The following is a 19,078-nucleotide window of genomic DNA, read 5'->3' on the forward strand; positions in this document are numbered from 1 at the left end:
CGTACACCTGAGCCAAGAAAAAAATGCATGTCAGTGACCATACCCTGAGCTAAATCACATGCACTATAACATATATCATGTGCCAGCGTCCCATAGACCTGGGCCAAGAAGCAAATTCATGTAAGTTACCATACCATGAACTAAAGAGCATGTACTATAACATATATCATGTGCCAGCGTCTCATACACCTGAGCCAAGTAACAAATGCATGTCAGTGACCACACCATGAGCTAAAGCACATGCACTATAACATATATCATGTGCCAGAGTCTCATACACCTGAGCCAAGAAACAAATGCATGTCAGTGATCACACCATGAGCTAAAGCGTATGCATTATAACATATATCATGTGCCAGTGTCTCATACACCTGAGCTACGATGCAAATGCATGCCAGTGACCATACCATGAGCTAAAGCACATGCACTATAACATATATGATGTGCCAGCGTCTCATACACCTGAGCCAAGTAACAAATGCATGCCAGTGACCATACCATGAGCTAAAGCACATGCACTATAACATATATTATGTGCCAGAGTCTCATACACCTGAGCCAAGAAACAAATGCATGTCAGTGACCATACCATGAGCTAATGCACATGCACTATAACATATATGATGTGCCAGTGTGTCATACACCTGAGCTACGATGCAAATGCATGCCAGTGACCATACCATGAGCTAAAGCACATGCACTATAACATATATCATGTGCCAGCATCTCATACACCTGAGCCAAGAAACAAATGCATGTCAGTGATCATACCATGAGCTAAAGTGCATGCACTATAACATATATCATGTGCCAGCGTCTCATACACTTGAGCCAAGAAACAAATGCATGTCAGTGACCATACCATGAGCTAAAGCACATGCATTATAACATATCTCATGTGCCTGCGTCCCATACACCTAAGCCAAGAAGCACATGCATGTCAGTGACCATACCATGAGCTAAAGTACATGCACTATAACATATATCATTTGCCAGCGTCTCATACACCTGAGCCAAGAAACAAATGCATGTCAGTGACCATACCATGAGCTAAAGCACATGCACTATAACATATATCATGTGCCAGCATCTCATACAACTGAGCCAAGAAACAAATGCATGTCAGTGACCATACCATGAGCTAAACATGCACTATAAGATATATCATGTGCCAGTGTCTCATACACCTGAGCTACGATGCAAAGGCATGCCAGTGACCATACCATGAGCTAAAGCACATGCACTATAACATATATGATGTGCCAGCGTCTCATACACCTGAGCCAAGTAACAAATGCATGCCAGTGACCATACCATGAGCTAAAGCACATGCACTATAACATATATTATGTGCAAGAGTCTCATACACCTGAGCCAAGAAACAAATGCATGTCAGTGATCACACCATGAGCTAAAGCGCATGCACTATAACATATATCATGTGACAGTGCCCCATACACCTGAGCTACGATGCAAATGCATGCCAGTGACCATACCATGAGCTAAAGCACATGCACTATAACATATATGATGTTCCAGCGTCTCATACACCTGAGCCAAGTAACAAATGCATGTCAGTGACCATACCATGAGCTAAAGATCATGCACTATAACATATATCATGTGCCAGCATCCCATACACCTGAGCCAAGAAACAAATGCATGTCAGTGACCATACCATGAGCTAAAGCGCATGCACTATAACATATATCATGTGCCAGCATCCCGTACACCTGAGCCAAGAAACAAATGCATGTCAGTGACCATACCATGAGCTAAAGCGCATGCATTATAACATATATCATGTGCCAGTGTCTCATACACCTGAGCTACGATGCAAATGCATGCCAGTGACCATATCATGAGCTAAAGCACATGCACTATAACATATATGATGTGCCAGCGTCTCATACACCTGAGTCAAATAACAAATGCATGTCAGTGACCATACCATGAGCTAAAGCGCATGCACTATAACATATATCATGTGCCAGCATCCCATACACCTGAGCCAAGAAACAAATGCATGTCAGTGACCATACCCTGAGCTAAAGCGCATGCACTATAACATATATCATGTGCCACCATCTCGTACACCTGAGTCAAGAAACAAATGCATGTCAGTGACCATACCCTGAGCTAAATCACATGCACTATAACATATATCATGTGCCAGCGTCCCATAGACCTGGGCCAAGAAGCAAATTCATGTCAGTTACCATACCATGAACTAAAGAGCATGCACTATAACATATATCATGTGCCAGCGTCTCATACACCTGAGCCAAGTAACAAATGCATGTCAGTGACCACACCATGAGCTAAAGCACATGCACTATAACATATATCATGTGCCAGAGTCTCATACACCTGAGCCAAGAAACAAATGCATGTCAGTGATCACACCATGAGCTAAAGCATATGCATTATAACATATATCATGTGCCAGTGTCTCATACACCTGAGCTACGATGCAAATGCATGCCAGTGACCATACCATGAGCTAAAGCACATGCACTATAACATATATGATGTGCCAGCGTCTCATACACCTGAGCCAAGTAACAAATGCATGCCAGTGACCATACCATGAGCTAAAGCACATGCACTATAACATATATTATGTGCCAGAGTCTCATACACCTGAGCCAAGAAACAAATGCATGTCAGTGATCACACCATGAGCTAAAGCGCATGCATTATAACATATATCATGTGCCAGCATCCCGTACACCTGAGCCAAGAAACAAATGCATGTCAGTGACCATACCATGAGCTAAAGCGCATTCATTATAACATATATCATGTGCCAGTGTGTCATACACCTGAGCTACGATGCAAATGCATGCCAGTGACCATACCATGAGCTAAAGCACATGCACTATAACATATATGATGTGCCAGCGTCTCATACACCTGAGTCAAGTAACAAATGCATGTCAATGATCACACCATGAGCTAAAGTACATGCACTATAACATATATCATGTGCCAGCATCCCGTACACCTGAGCCAAGATAAAAATGCATGTCAGTGACCATACCCTGAGCTAAATCACATGCACTATAACATATATCATGTGCCAGCGTCCCATAGACCTGAGCCAAGTAACAAATGCATGTCAGTGACCACACCATGAGCTAAAGCACATGCACTATAACATATATCATGTGCCAGCGTCTCATACACCTGAGCCAGGTAACAAATGCATGTCAGTGACCACACCATGAGCTAAAGCACATGCACTATAACATATATCATGTGCCAGCGTCTCATACACCTGAGCCAAGTAACAAATGCATGTCAGTGACCACACCATGAGCTAAAGCACATGCACTATAACATATATCATGTGCCACCATCTCATACACCTGAGCCAAGAAACAAATGCATGTCAGTGACCATACCATGAGCTAAAGCACATGCACTATAACATATATCATGTGCCAGCGCCCCATACACCTGAGCCAAGAAACAAATGCATGTCAGTGAACATATCATGAGCAAAAGCACATGGGCTATAACATATATCATGTGCCAACGGACAATACACCTGAGCCAAGAAACAAATGCATGTCAGTGACCATACCATGAGCTAAATCACATGCCCTATAACATATATCATGTGCCAGCGTCCCATAGACCTGGGCCAAGAAGCAAATTCATGTCAGTCACCATACCGTGAACTAAAGAGCATGCACTATAACATATATCATGTGCCAGCGTCTCATACACATGAGCCAAGTAACAAATGCATGTCAGTGACCACACCATGAGCTATAGCACATGCACTATAACATATATCATGTGCCAGCGTCTCATACACCTGAGCCAAGTAACAAATGCATGTCAGTGACCATACCATGAGCTAAAGCACATGCACTATAACATATATCATGTGCCAGCGCCCCATACACCTGAGCCAAGAAACAAATGCATGTCATTGAACATATCATGAGCAAAAGCACATGCACTATAACATATATCATGTGCCAGCATCCCATACACCTGAGCCAAGAAACAAATGCATGTCAGTGACATATCATGAGCTAAAGCGCATGCACTATAACATATCTCATGTGCCAAGCATCCCATACACCTGAGCCAGGAAGCACATGCATGTCAGTGACCATACCATGAGCTAAAGCACATGCACTATAACATATATCATGTGCCAGCGTCTCATACACCTGAGCCAAGAAACAAATGCATGTCAGTGACACATCATGAGCTAAAGCGCATGCACTATAACATATCTCATGTGCCAAGCATCCCATTCACCTGAGCCAAGAAGCACATGCATGTCAGTGACCATACCATGAGCTAAAGCACATGCACTATAACATATATCATTTGCCAGCGTCTCATACACCTGAGCCAAGAAACAAATGCATGTCAGTGACCATACCATGAGCTAAAGCACATGCACTATAACATATATCATGTGCCAGCGTCTCATACAACTGAGCCAAGAAACAAATGCATGTCAGGACCATACCATGAGCTAAACATGCACTATAACATATATCATGAGCCAGCGTCCCGTACACCAGATCCAATAAACAAATGCATGTCAGTGACCATACCATGAGCTAAAGCACATGCACTATAACATATATCATGTGCCAGCTGCCCATACACCTGAGCCAAGAAATAAATGCATGTCAGTGACCATACCATGAGCTAAAGCGCATGCACTGTAAAATATCTCATGAGCCAGCGTCCCGTACACCAGATCCAATAAACAAATGCATGTCAGGTACCATACCATGAGCTAAAGCACATGCACTATAACATATATCATGTGCCAGCGTCCCGTAAACCGGATCCAATAAACAAATGCATGACAGGTACCATACCATGAGCTAAAGCATATGCACTATAACATATATCATGTGCCACCATCCCGTACACCGGAGCCAAGAACAAAATGCATGTCAGTGACCATACCCTGAGCTAAATCACATGCACTATAACATATATCATGTGCCAGCGTCCCATAGACCTGAGCCAAGAAGCAAATTCATGTCAGTTACCATACCATGAGCTAAAGAGCATGCACTATAACATATATTATGTGCCAGAGTCTCATACACCTGAGCCAAGAAACAAATGCATGTCAGTGATTGTACCATGAGCTAAAGCACATGCATTATAACATATATCATGTGCCAGCGTCCCATACACCTGAGCCAAGAAATAAATGCATGTCAGTGACCATACCAGGAGCTAAAACACATGCACTATAACATATCTCATGTGCCACCGTCTCGTACACCTGAGTCAAGAAACAAATGCATGTCAGTGATCACACCATGAGCTAAAGTACATGCACTATAACATATATCATGTGCCAGCATCCCGTACACCTGAGCCAAGAAAAAAATGCATGTCAGTGACCATACCCTGAGCTAAAGTACATGCACTATAACATATATCATGTGCCAGTGTCTCATACACCTGAGCTACGATGCAAATGCATGCCAGTGATCATACCATGAGCTAAAGCACATGCATTATAACATATATCATGTGCCAGCGTCCCATACACCTGAGCCAAGAAATAAATGCATGTCAGTGACCATACCAGGAGCTAAAACACATGCACTATAACATATCTCATGTGCCACCGTCTCGTACACCTGAGTCAAGAAACAAATGCATGTCAGTGATCACACCATGAGCTAAAGTACATGCACTATAACATATATCATGTGCCAGCATCCCGTACACCTGAGCCAAGAAAAAAATGCATGTCAGTGACCATACCCTGAGCTAAAGTACATGCACTATAACATATATCATGTGCCAGCATCCCGTACACCTGAGCCAAGAAAAAAATGCATGTCAGTGACCATACCCTGAGCTAAAGCACATGCATTATAACATATATCATGTGCCAGCGTCCCATACACCTGAGCCAAGAAATAAATGCATGTCAGTGACCATACCAGGAGCTAAAACACATGCACTATAACATATCTCATGTGCCACCGTCTCGTACACCTGAGTCAAGAAACAAATGCATGTCAGTGATCACACCATGAGCTAAAGTACATGCACTATAACATATATCATGTGCCAGCATCCCGTACACCTGAGCCAAGAAAAAAATGCATGTCAGTGACCATACCCTGAGCTAAAGCACATGCATTATAACATATATCATGTGCCAGCGTCCCATACACCTGAGCCAAGAAATAAATGCATGTCAGTGACCATACCAGGAGCTAAAACACATGCACTATAACATATCTCATGTGCCACCGTCTCGTACACCTGAGTCAAGAAACAAATGCATGTCAGTGATCACACCATGAGCTAAAGTACATGCACTATAACATATATCATGTGCCAGCATCCCGTACACCTGAGCCAAGAAAAAAATGCATGTCAGTGACCATACCATGAGCTAAAGTGCATGCACTATAACATATATCATGTGCCAGCATCCCGTGCATCTGAGCCAAGAAATAAATGCATGTCAGTGACCAAACCATGAGCTAAAGCACATGCACTATAACATATATGATGTGCCAGCGTCTCATACACCTGAGCCAAGAAACAAATGCATGTCAGTGATTGTACCATGAGCTAAAGCGCATGCACTATAACATATATCATGTGCCAGTGTCTCATACACCTGAGCTACGATGCAAATGCATGCCAGTGATCATACCATGAGCTAAAGCACATGCATTATAACATATATCATGTGCCAGCATCCCATACACCTGATCCAAGAAATAAATGCATGTCAGTGACCATACCAGGAGCTAAAACACATGCACTATAACATATATCATGTGCCAGCATCCCGTACACCTGAGCCAAGAAATAAATGCATGTCAGTGACCAAACCATGAGCTAAAGCACATACACTATAACATATATGATGTGCCAGCATCTCATATACCTGAGCCAAGAAACAAATGCATGTCAGTGACCAAACCATGAGCTAAAGCACATGCACTATAACATATATCATGTGCCAGCGTCTCATACACCGGAGCCAAGTAACAAACGCATGTCAGTGACCACACCATGAGCTAAAGCACATTCACTATAACATATCATGTGCCAGTGTCCCATACACCTGAGACAAGAAACAAATGCATGTCAGTGACCATACCATGAGCTAAAGCACATGCACTATAACATATATCATGTGACAGCGTCCCATAAACCTGAGCCAAGAAACAAATGCATGTCAGTGACCATACCATGAGCTAAAGCACATGCACTATAACATATATCATGTGCCAGCGCCCCATACACCTGAGCCAAGAAACAAATGCATGTCATTGAACATATCATGAGCAAAAGCACATGCACTATAACATATATCATGTGCCAGCGGACAATACACCTGAGCCAAGAAACAAATGCATGTCAAGGCAAATACCATGAGCTAAAGAACATGCACTATAACATATATCATGTGCCAGAGTCTCATACACCTGAGCTATGAAGCAAATGCATGTCAGTGACCATACCATGAGCTAAAGCACATGCACTATAACATATATCATTTGCCAGCGTCTCATACACCTGAGCCAAGAAACAAATGCATGTCAAGGCAAATACCATGAGCTAAAGCACATGCACTATAACATATATCATTTGCCAGCGTCTCATACACCTGAGCCAAGAAACAAATGCATGTCAAGGCAAATACCATGAGCTAAAGCACATGCACTATAACATATATCATTTGCCAGCGTCTCATACACCTGAGCCAAGAAACAAATGCATGTCAGTGACCATACCATGAGCTAAAGCACATGCACTATAACATATATCATGTGCCAGCATCTCATACAACTGAGCCAAGAAACAAATGCATGTCAGTGACCATAGCATGAGCTAAACATGCACTATAAGATATATCATGTGCCAGTGTCTCATACACCTGAGCTACGATGCAAAGGCATGCCAGTGACCATACCATGAGCTAAAGCACATGCACTATAACATATATGATGTGCCAGCGTCTCATACACCTGAGACAAGTAACAAATGCATGCCAGTGACCATACCATGAGCTAAAGCACATGCACCATAACATATATTATGTGCCAGAGTCTCATACACCTGAGCCAAGAAACAAATGCATGTCAGTGATCACACCATGAGCTAAACATGCACTATAACATATATCATGTGCCAGAGTCTCATACACCTGAGCTATGAAGCAAATGCATGTCAGTGACCATACCATGAGCTAAAGCACATGCACTATAACATATATCATGTGCCAGCATCCCGTACACCTGAGCCAAGAAATAAATGCATGTCAGTGACCAAACCATGAGCTAAAGCACATACACTATAACATATATGATGTGCCAGCATCTCATATACCTGAGCCAAGAAACAAATGCATGTCAGTGACCAAACCATGAGCTAAAGCACATGCACTATAACATATATCATGTGCCAGCGTCTCATACACCGGAGCCAAGTAACAAATGCATGTCAGTGACCATACCATGAGCTAAAGCACATGCACTATAACATATATCATGTGCCAGCATCCCGTACACCTGAGCCAAGAAACAAGCGCATGTCAGTGATCATATCATGAGCTAAAGTATATGCGCTATAACATATATCATGTGCCAGCGCCCCATACACCTGAGCCAAGAAACAAATGCATGTCAGTGACCACACCATGAGCTAAAGCACATTCACTATAACATATCATGTGCCAGTGTCCCATACACCTGAGACAAGAAACAAATGCATGTCAGTGACCATGCCATGAGCTAAAGCACATGCACTATAACATATATCATGTGACAGCGTCCCATAAACCTGAGCCAAGAAACAAATGCATGTCAGTGACCATACCATGAGCTAAAGCACATGCACTATAACATATATCATGTGCCAGCGCCCCATACACCTGAGCCAAGAAACAAATGCATGTCATTGAACATATCATGAGCAAAAGCACATGCACTATAACATATATCATGTGCCAGCGGACAATACACCTGAGCCAAGAAACAAATGCATGTCAAGGCAAATACCATGAGCTAAAGAACATGCACTATAACATATATCATGTGCCAGAGTCTCATACACCTGAGCTATGAAGCAAATGCATGTCAGTGACCATACCATGAGCTAAAGCACATGCACTATAACATATATCATTTGCCAGCGTCTCATACACCTGAGCCAAGAAACAAATGCATGTCAAGGCAAATACCATGAGCTAAAGCACATGCACTATAACATATATCATTTGCCAGCGTCTCATACACCTGAGCCAAGAAACAAATGCATGTCAGTGACCATACCCTGAGCTAAATCACATGCACTATAACATATCTCATGTGCCAGCGTCCCACACACCTGAGCCAAGAAATAAATGGATGTCAGTGACCATACCATGAGCTAAACATGCACTATAACATATATCATGTGCCAGAGTCTCATACACCTGAGCTATGAAGCAAATGCATGTCAGTGACCATACCATGAGCTAAAGCACATGCACTATAACATATATCATTTGCCAGCGTCTCATACACCTGAGCCAAGAAACAAATGCATGTCAAGGCAAATACCATGAGCTAAAGCACATGCACTGTAACATATATCATGTGCCAGCATTTCATACACCTGAGCCAAGAAACAAATGCATGTCAGTGATTATACATGAGCTAAAGCATATGCACTATAACATATCTCATGTGCCAGCATAATAGATGCTCATGGAAGACAGGTTTATACAGGATGGGTGGTTAGACGAAGAGACAAGTTTACACAGGATGGGTTGTTAGGTGAAGACACAGGTTTATATAGGAAGGATCATTTCATGAACAAACAGCTTTAATCAGGATGGGTGGTTAGGTGGACAGATGGGTTTATATGGGAAGGATCATTACATGAATGGACAGGTTTATATAGGATGGATCATTACATGAACAGTCAGGTTTACACAGGAAGGATGGTTAGATGAACAGGAAGTGTTATACAGGATGGATTATTACATGAACAGACAGGTTTATACAGGATGGATCATTACATGAACAGACAGGTTTACATAGGATGGATCATTACATGAACAGAGATGTTTATATAGGATGGATTATTACATGAACAGACAGGTTTATATAGGATGGATCATTACATGAACAGACAAGTTTATATAGGATGGATTATTACATGAACAGACAGGTTTACACAGGAAGGATGTTTAGATGAACAGGAAGTGTTATACAGGATGGATTATTACATGAACAGACAGGTTTATACAGGATGGATCATTACATGAACAGACAGGTTTCTATAGGATGGATCATTACATGAACAGAGATGTTTATATAGGATGGATCATTACATGAACAGACAGGTTTATATAGGATGGATTATTAAATGAACAGACAGGTTTATATAGGATGGATCATTACATGAACAGACATGTTTATATAGCAAGACAGGTTTATATAGGATGGATTATTACATGAACAGACAGGTTTATACAGGCTGGATTGTTACACGAACAGATAGATTTATATAGGATGGATCATTACATGAACAGACATGTTTATATAGGAAGACAGGTTTATATAGGGTGGATCATTAGATGAACAGAAATGAATCCATCCTGTATAAACCTGTCTGTTCATGTAACGATCCATCCTGGATAAACCTGTCTGACAGAGAGGTTTATCCAAGATGGATCATTAAATGAACAGGCAGGTTTATACAGGATGGATTATTACATGAACAGACAGGTTTATATAGGAAGACAGTCTTATACACGATGGATCATTAGATGAACAGAAATGAATCCATCCTGTATAAACCTGTCTATCAGACAGGTTTATACAGGATGGATTAATAGATAATCAGTTTAATAGGTGTGCGATCAATATTAGAGGAACAGCCAGAGAGATGATGGAGGGAAATGGATAAGAAGATGAACAGACTGATAGACTGGCATTTTGACAGATGGACAGACTGGTAATCAGGCAGACACAGGAATGAACGCTCAATTTAGAAATAGATGGTTAAACACTGCCGACATGGAGAGACAGGCTTAGGTTGGGCATCTCTTACCTGTCCTCCATGTCTCCGGTCCCAGCCGGCCACCAGTAGATGTGCTGACAGCTCCTCCTTGTACTTATAGCTGATGCCCTTCACAAGATTGGCAGCTGCCACTACCAATGGGGCGTCGTCCATGTCGAGGCTGAGAAAGAGAGACAGGCACCTGAAGCTTTCTCTTACATCGGCTGTACATCCCAGGCCCTCACTCAGAGACCCTCAATTTAGGACCCGGATGGACCTGGCTTATCTGCTACACCAGTCTGATAGTACCCATCGTAGGTTGTTGCGAGTTACAGCAAGAACACCCACGAAAGGGGGCTGGCACAGACACAGAGTGGGGCCAGGTTTGGGGTGAGAACTCCAGTCAAAGCCTGGAAGGAAACCCCTAATTATCCAGCACTTCAGCGCACGTGAACTTGGGGGAGGCAGGTATAATAGTGCATGAGAATTCCACTGTATAGTGCTCCTGACCACATGCTCGGCCCAGACTGTGTAGGAAACAGATAGGCATGTGGCAATGGTGTCTCAGCTTCCACAGCCTGTAGGACATGGCAGGGAACAGAGAAGCATGTGGTTCACAGTCTGTAGGACAGGGCAGGGAGCAGATAGGCATGTGCTAATGGTTTTTCAGCTTTCACAGCCGGCAGGACAGGGCAGGGAGCAGACAGGCATGTGGTAAGGGTTTCTCAGCTTTCACAGCCTGTAGGACAGTGTAGGGAGCTGATAGGCATGCGGTTCATAGCCTGTAGGAGAGGGCAGGGACAGATAGGCAGTAGGACAGGGCAGGGAGCAGATAGGCATGTGGTGCACAGCCTGTAGGACAGGGCAGGAAACACATAAGCATGTGGTAAGGGTTTCCTCAGCTTTCCAAGCCGGTAGGACAGGGCAGGGAGCAGATAGGCACGTGGTAAGGGTTTCTCAGCTTTCACAGCCGGTAGGACAGGGCAGGGAGCAGATAAGCATGTGGGAATGGTGTCTCAGCTTCCACAGCCTGTAGGACAGATCAGGGAACATATAGGCATGTGGTTCACAGACGGTAGGACAGGGCAGGGCGCAGATAGGCATGTGGGAATGGTGTCTCAGCTTCCACAGCCTGTAGGACTTGGCAGGGAACAGATAGGCATGTGGTTCACAGCCTGTAGGACAGGGCAGGAAGCAGATAGGCATGTGGTAAGGGTTTCTACGCTTCCACAGGCTGTAGGACAGGGAAGGGAGCAGATAGGCACATGGTAAGGATTTCTCAGCTTCCACAGCCTGTAGGACAGGGCAGGGAGCAGATAGGCATGTGGTAAGGGTTTCTCAGCTTCCACAGCCTGTGGGACAGGGCAGGGAGCAGATAAGCATGTGGCAATGGTGTCTCAGCTTTCACAGACGGTAGGACAGGGCAGGGAGCAGATAGGCATGTGGTAAGGGTTTCTCAGCTTCCACAGCCTGTGGGACAGGGCGGGGAGCAGATAAGCATGTGGTAAGGGTTTTTCAGCTTCCACTGCCTGCAGGACAGGGCAGGGAGCAGATAAGCATGTGGTAAGGGTTTCTAAGCTTCCACCGCCTGCAGGACAGGGCAGGGAGCAGATAAGCATGTGGTAAGGGTTTCTAAGCTTGCACAGGCTATAGGACAGGGAAGGGAGAAGATAGGCATGTGGTAAGGGTTTCTCAGCTTCCACCGCCTGCAGGACAGGGCAGGGAGCAGATAAGCATGTGGTAAGGGTTTCTAAGCTTCCACAGGCTGTAGGACAGGGCAGCGAGCAGATACGCATGTGGTAAGGGTTTCTAAGCTTCCACAGCCTGTAGGACAGATCAGGGAGCAGATAGGCATGTGGTTCACAGCCTGTAGGACAGGGCAGGGAGCAGATAGGCATGTGGCAATTGTGTCTCAGCTTCCACAGTCTGTAGGACTTGGCAGGGAACACATAGGCATGTGGTTCACAGCCTGTGGGACAGGGCAGGGAGCAGATAGGCATGTGGTAAGGGTTTCTCAGCTTCCACCGCCTGCAGGACAGGGCAGGGAGCAGATAAGCATGTGGTAAGGGTTTCTAAGCTTCCACAGCTGGTAGGACAGAGCAGGGAGTAGATAGGTATGTGGTTCACAGACTGTAGGACAGGGCAGGGAGCAGATAGGCATGTGTTAAGGGTTTCTAAGCTTCCACAGGCTGTAGGACAGGGAAGGGAGCAGATAGGCATGTGGTAAGGGTTTCTCAGCTTCCACCGCTTGCAGGACAGGGCAGGGAGCAGATAAGCATGTGGTAAGGGTTTCTAAGCTTCCACAGCCTGTAGGACAGATCAGGGAGCAGATAGGCATGTGGTTCACAGCCTGTAGGACAGGGCAGGGAGCAGATAGGCATGTGGCAATTGTGTCTCAGCTTCCACAGCCTGTAGGACTTGTCAGGGAACAGATAGGCATGTGGTTCACAGCCTGTGGGACAGGGCAGGGAGCAGATAGGCATGTGGTAAGGGTTTCCCAGCTTCCACCGCCTGTAGGACAGGGCAGGGAGTAGATAGGCATGTGGTTCACAGACTGTAGGACAGGGCAGGGAGCAGATAGGCATGTGTTAAGGGTTTCCTCAGCTTCCACCGCCTGCAGGACAGGGCAGGGAGCAGATAGGCATGCAGTAAGGGTTTCTCAGCTTCCACCGCCTGCAGGACAGGGCAGGGAGCAGATAGGCATGCAGTAAGGGTTTCTCAGCTTCCACAGGCTGTAGGACAGGGAAGGGAGCAGATAGGCATGTGGTAAGGGTTTTTCAGCTTCCACCGCTTGCAGGACAGGGCAGGGAGCAGATAAGCATGTGGTAAGGGTTTCTAAGCTTCCACAGCCTGTAGGACAGATCAGGGAGCAGATAGGCATGTGGTTCACAGCCTGTAGGACAGGGCAGGGAGCAGATAGGCATGTGGCAATTGTGTCTCAGCTTCCACAGCCTGTAGGACTTGTCAGGGAACAGATAGGCATGTGGTTCACAGCCTGTGGGACAGGGCAGGGAGCAGATAGGCATGTGGTAAGGGTTTCCCAGCTTCCACCGCCTGTAGGACAGGGCAGGGAGTAGATAGGCATGTGGTTCACAGACTGTAGGACAGGGCAGGGAGCAGATAGGCATGTGTTAAGGGTTTCCTCAGCTTCCACCGCCTGCAGGACAGGGCAGGGAGCAGATAGGCATGCAGTAAGGGTTTCTAAGCATCCACGGCCTGTAGGACGGGGCAGGGAGCAGATAGGCATGTGGTAAGGGTTTCCTCAGCTTCCACCGCCTGCAGGACAGGGCAGGGAGCAGATAGGCATGCGGTAAGGGTTTCTAAGCATCCACGGCCTGTAGGACGGGGCAGGGAGCAGATAGGCATGTGGTAAGGGTTTCTAAGCATCCACGGCTTGTAGGACAGGGCAGGGAGCAGATAGGCATCCAGTAAGGGTTTCTAAGCATCCACGGCCTGTAGGACGGGGCAGGGAGCAGATAGGCATGTGGTAAGGGTTTCTAAGCATCCACGGCCTGTAGGACAGGGCAGGGAGCATATAGGCATGTGGTAAGGGTTTCTCAGCTTTCACAGCTGGTAGGACAGGGCAGGGGGCAGATGGCACGTGGTAAGGGTTTCTAAACTTTCACAGCCGGTAGGACAGGGGGCAGATAGGCACGCGGTAAGGGTTTCTCAGCTTTCACAGCCGGTAGGACAGGACAGAACACCCAAGGGGTGAATGGATACCGCGTTTTCCCAGGGCTATCGTCACTGGCCCCATGAGGGATTTCCCTCCCCATGAGATCCACCCGCTGAGTACCACCCCCAGGGGGAATATCGGGTACAGTTCGTCACAACAGCTACTCATATTCATATATTTCGGCATCAGTTTCTGGCAACCACCCTGCACTATTTGCTGCTCCAAACACTAACTCCCACTCTCGCCCGATACCTGGCCTCGGCTGATGGACCTGTGGATACTCTGTTCCAACGTGTCCAGGTGGAGGAGAATACTACAAGGTCCCATTAGCATTGCTGGTAGTGTTTCTTCATACGTCACCATGTTTTTTCAGTACAGGACAAGTGCATTTCTTTAATGTCTAGTAGATACGCTAGGTTCATCAACCTGCAGGCCTGGTTGCATTGTAAAGGTACTTCAAGGCCTGGTGCAGGTGCCGAGAGTAGGGTCAGGAGGGACCACGTGAGGCATGAATGAAAGCCCCCTGAAATGGACCAGAGGCGATGGCGTGCTGGTGCAGAGTAGTGTCAGGGCGTACCACGCGCTGCATGAAGGAAAGACACTGAACTAGACCAGACAAAGGGCAGATGGAGAAGAAGAGAGGGGAAAGGGAGGGGAATTTACAGACATTGAAGAGATTCATTGGAATGGACACTAGAGAAGGGAAACAGAGAGAGTGAAAGGGGGGGGGGGCAGATAATGGAAGGAAAATGGACAAGAGGTTCATGTGGAAGCATTGGAGGGTGCACAGAGGAGAGACACTGCAAAGAACAAGAGAGATGCACTGAGAAGGACACAGGATAAAGCCAGCCAGACTGCAACATAACAGAAGGCATGGAGCAATGTGGAAGACACTGCATGAAATCCATAATAAAACATTGAGGTGTGCATCCCCTCAGCTCCCTCCATATAGAGCCTCACACCTGTGCAGGTCCTGGTGGTAGTTCACCATATCCGCCACTGCCTGCGCGTCGGCCGCAGACCCCGAGAGGGCACAGTAGATCCGCTCATGAAGGGGCGCCAGCTTATCAAACACACGGTTCGACACAAATTCACTGGGGAAAAAGGTAAGCAGTTCATTACTTGAGCATGGTTGAACCCCACCACCCCAATGCATGACCACCCACAGAGGCACATGCAACCTTTCCTCTTAGAAGGTGCTGTGAGGCCAGAATCACTAGCGCGTGCCCATAATTGATCAGTGCAAAGCATGAACCCACACACAAACACTGCCCAAGATGTCACTGCCTAGACACACACAAACACACACCCTCTGCAAGACCCATCACTGCCTAACCATGACTAGAATCAGTGCAAACCATGAACCCACACACTGCCCGACATGTGACCGCTGAGGCACAAGTCACTGTCCAGACACAAACACTCACACCCACCCACACACCCTCTGCAAGACCCATCACTGCCTAACCATGACTAGAATCAGTGCAAAGCACGAACCCACAAACAAACACGGCCTGAGATGTCACTGCCCAGACACACAGACACACAAACACACACTGGCCCTCATTACGACCCTGGCGGAAAGTGACTGACCGGAACTCCACAGCGTAAATAGCGTTTCCGCCATTGCACGACGGAGCAAAGTCCGGCCCATTCCGACCCAGCGGGCACGAGCACCACGCCATGGCGGAAGTGCAAAGTCCGCGATGGCGGAAACGACCCCAAAACGGCCCACACCGCCGCCGTACGGCGCCCTAGGTGCAATACCGCCACCCCTCTTAGCGGACACCGCAGTGAGCGCCAACCGGAAAGTACGGTGACCGGAAATATACGGAAACGGAAGCAAAAACATGGGGCCGGAACGGGAAACATCCCGCCGTACACCTATAAAACCACTCAAACCACACAACCACTAAAAACACTACCCTGCGACACACCCCAACCCGTCATCCACCCTAGCGAAACCAAGAAAAATGGGAAAAGTAGCGAAGAAAGCGTGCGACCGCAAGCGGCAGGTCCACTTCTCCCGTGAGGAACTCACCATGCTAACAGAGACCCTCCAGGAGAATGCTGCCGTCGTCTTCTCCACGCAAATGACCAGGACGGCACTTGCGAACAAGAAGGCCACATGGGCCCTGGTGGCACAGCGGGTAAGTGCGGTGGGGACCGCACCCCGCAACCCACAGCAATGCAGAAAGTGATGGGACGACTTGCGGATACGCGTACGGAGCATACTATCCGCCAACCGCAACATTGCCACAGCCACCGGGGGAGGTCCTGAATCACCCATCAAGTTGACCCCCTGGGAAGAAATCTGTGCCTCCACCATCGGAATGGAGAGCATCGAGGGAGTCGGAGGGATGGAGAAAGGAGTGCAGACATCCGAAGAATCAGGTAGGTGTCCCAAATAAAACAATGCTAAAACCACAATGTCCAATCATCTGAAGTACCACGTGTCCACATAGTGCAACAGTAACACATGTCCAGGAGTACGACCACACACATCGGCCCTATAGCGCACATTAAAACCACAACAAATACATAAATAATTACAAACCCCCATAACACCCACTACACGCGCAGCAGGCACACCCTAACTGCAGGCTGCCAAAGAACTGCACCCTCACTCCACACACAAATGAAACCACCTCCAAGGCCCCGACCCAAATCACCCTCAGGTACCACCCCAATGCATGTGATACATTGCCATTCCAATTTCCACAGACCCATTAATAACGCACGCTTCTCCTTTACTCCACCACAGGGTCCGATTCAAACGACGAGCTCCAGGACACCCCTACCAGCACACCTGCAAAGAGGGCCAAGACCAACGGCCAAAGACCCTCCACCTCAGCTGCACGCATCAAGACACGGCAGCAGCACAAATCGAGTGGCAGCACACAGGAGGGAACATCAACAGGCACCCCAGCAGCCAGCATGGCCACACCACCACAGGTCCCCCCAACGGATGCCACAGAAGGCACTGCCTCTTGTGGCAGCAGCACCATAGGTGACACCCCATTGATGGCAGCATGCTCCGACACAGAAAACGGGGATGTCGATCTAGGATCCATCCATGACCTGTCCCAATCCCCCTGTCTGTCCCATCCCGTACAACATGAGGATACCACGCAGGGGCACCCACAAGACGACGACTGGCCATCCCCCACAAGCCCTGTGGCAAGGCAACATGAGGACAACAGCCCCTCTGTGACACCCCCGCAAATGGCCATGGCCCAGCAGAGGCAACAGTCCCTCGACCAGTTAATCCTCCAACAGCAGCAACTGGCCACGCTCCTCAAGGACCATGCCGATGAGTGTGGGGGCACCAAGGCAGACATGGAAACATCAACCGAGACACTCAGGGCAGAAATGGAGAGAAGCACCGAGACACTTAGGGCAGAAATGGAGAGAGGCACCGAGACACTAAGGGCACAAATGGAGAGTAGCACCGAGAGCCTGAGGGGGGAACTGCATGCGACGTCCAAAGACGTATGTTCCGAACTTGCCGCTGTGCGTCGTGTGCTCACTGAGCTCTCACAAACACTCAGGGACATGCATGGACGTGAGCAGGCAGAGACGTCATCCGTCGCAAGTTCCGTCCAGGGCAGCCCCCAACGTAGATCTGGGAGGAACCTGCGCTCCACAGGCAGGGGTGCCCCTGATACCCGGAGAGGGGGCTTGCAATAGCGACAGCCCACTGACAATGAGCATCTATGGACACTGGTGTTCGGGGGGGAGGCAGGAGGGTGGAGGGGGTGTGTTGGGCTCACTAGGGTGGCGGGTCGATAGGGTGTTCATTATTAAATCACACATGCCATAAACAGTACACGAACAACCAATGAGATGTGTGGACAATGATCTTATTGTACTAGGCCATCATAGGCGTACAGTCCATATTGTGCATGTCCCAGACGCACACAGTGCCACGGGTACCGTGTCCATGTATCAGCCACCAGGCGTGAGTGCTAGAAGCATGCATCTATGATATGCTGACGAATGTCACGGCCCTCCTGTGCCTCGGGGACTCCTTGAGGTGCTGCCACTTCCCCACCCTCATCATGACCATCTTCAGGTGCTTGCAGTTCTGCGTCAGGGGGCATGGGCACATTTCTACGGACGCACATGTTGTGGAGCATGACACATGCCATGACCATCTTTGCAACCTTCTCATGGCGGTACAGGAGTGCCCCGCCAGACCTGCTGAGGCAGCGGAAACGACCCTTCAGTAGGCCGAATGCCTGTTCAATGACTACACGGGTACGTGAGTGGGCATGGTTGTAGTCCTCCTCGTGCTGGTCCCGTGGGTTCCGGACTGGTGTGAGGAGCCATCTCTTCAGTGGATATCCAGCATCACCTGTATGTGGACGATAAACG

General features: G+C 47.3%; 1 protein-coding gene across 1 annotated transcript in view; it reads right to left on the reverse strand.

Moving 5' to 3' along the window:
- The window catches only part of LOC138522048 (proteasome subunit beta type-9-like), a 576,384-nt gene that overhangs the window by 485,173 nt on the left and 72,133 nt on the right, over positions 1 to 19,078 (reverse strand). Inside the window, exons 3-4 of the mRNA XM_069635273.1 lie at positions 15,664 to 15,795; positions 11,077 to 11,206 (exon numbers count right to left, since the gene is read on the reverse strand). Of these exons, the coding sequence (XP_069491374.1) occupies positions 11,077 to 11,206; positions 15,664 to 15,795 (262 nt within the window). The remainder of the gene's footprint in view (positions 1 to 11,076; positions 11,207 to 15,663; positions 15,796 to 19,078) is intronic.

The sequence above is a fragment of the Ambystoma mexicanum genome, chromosome 13 (assembly GCF_040938575.1).
Source record: "Ambystoma mexicanum isolate Mex_15411 chromosome 13, UKY_AmexF1_1, whole genome shotgun sequence".
Taxonomy (NCBI): domain Eukaryota; kingdom Metazoa; phylum Chordata; class Amphibia; order Caudata; family Ambystomatidae; genus Ambystoma; species Ambystoma mexicanum.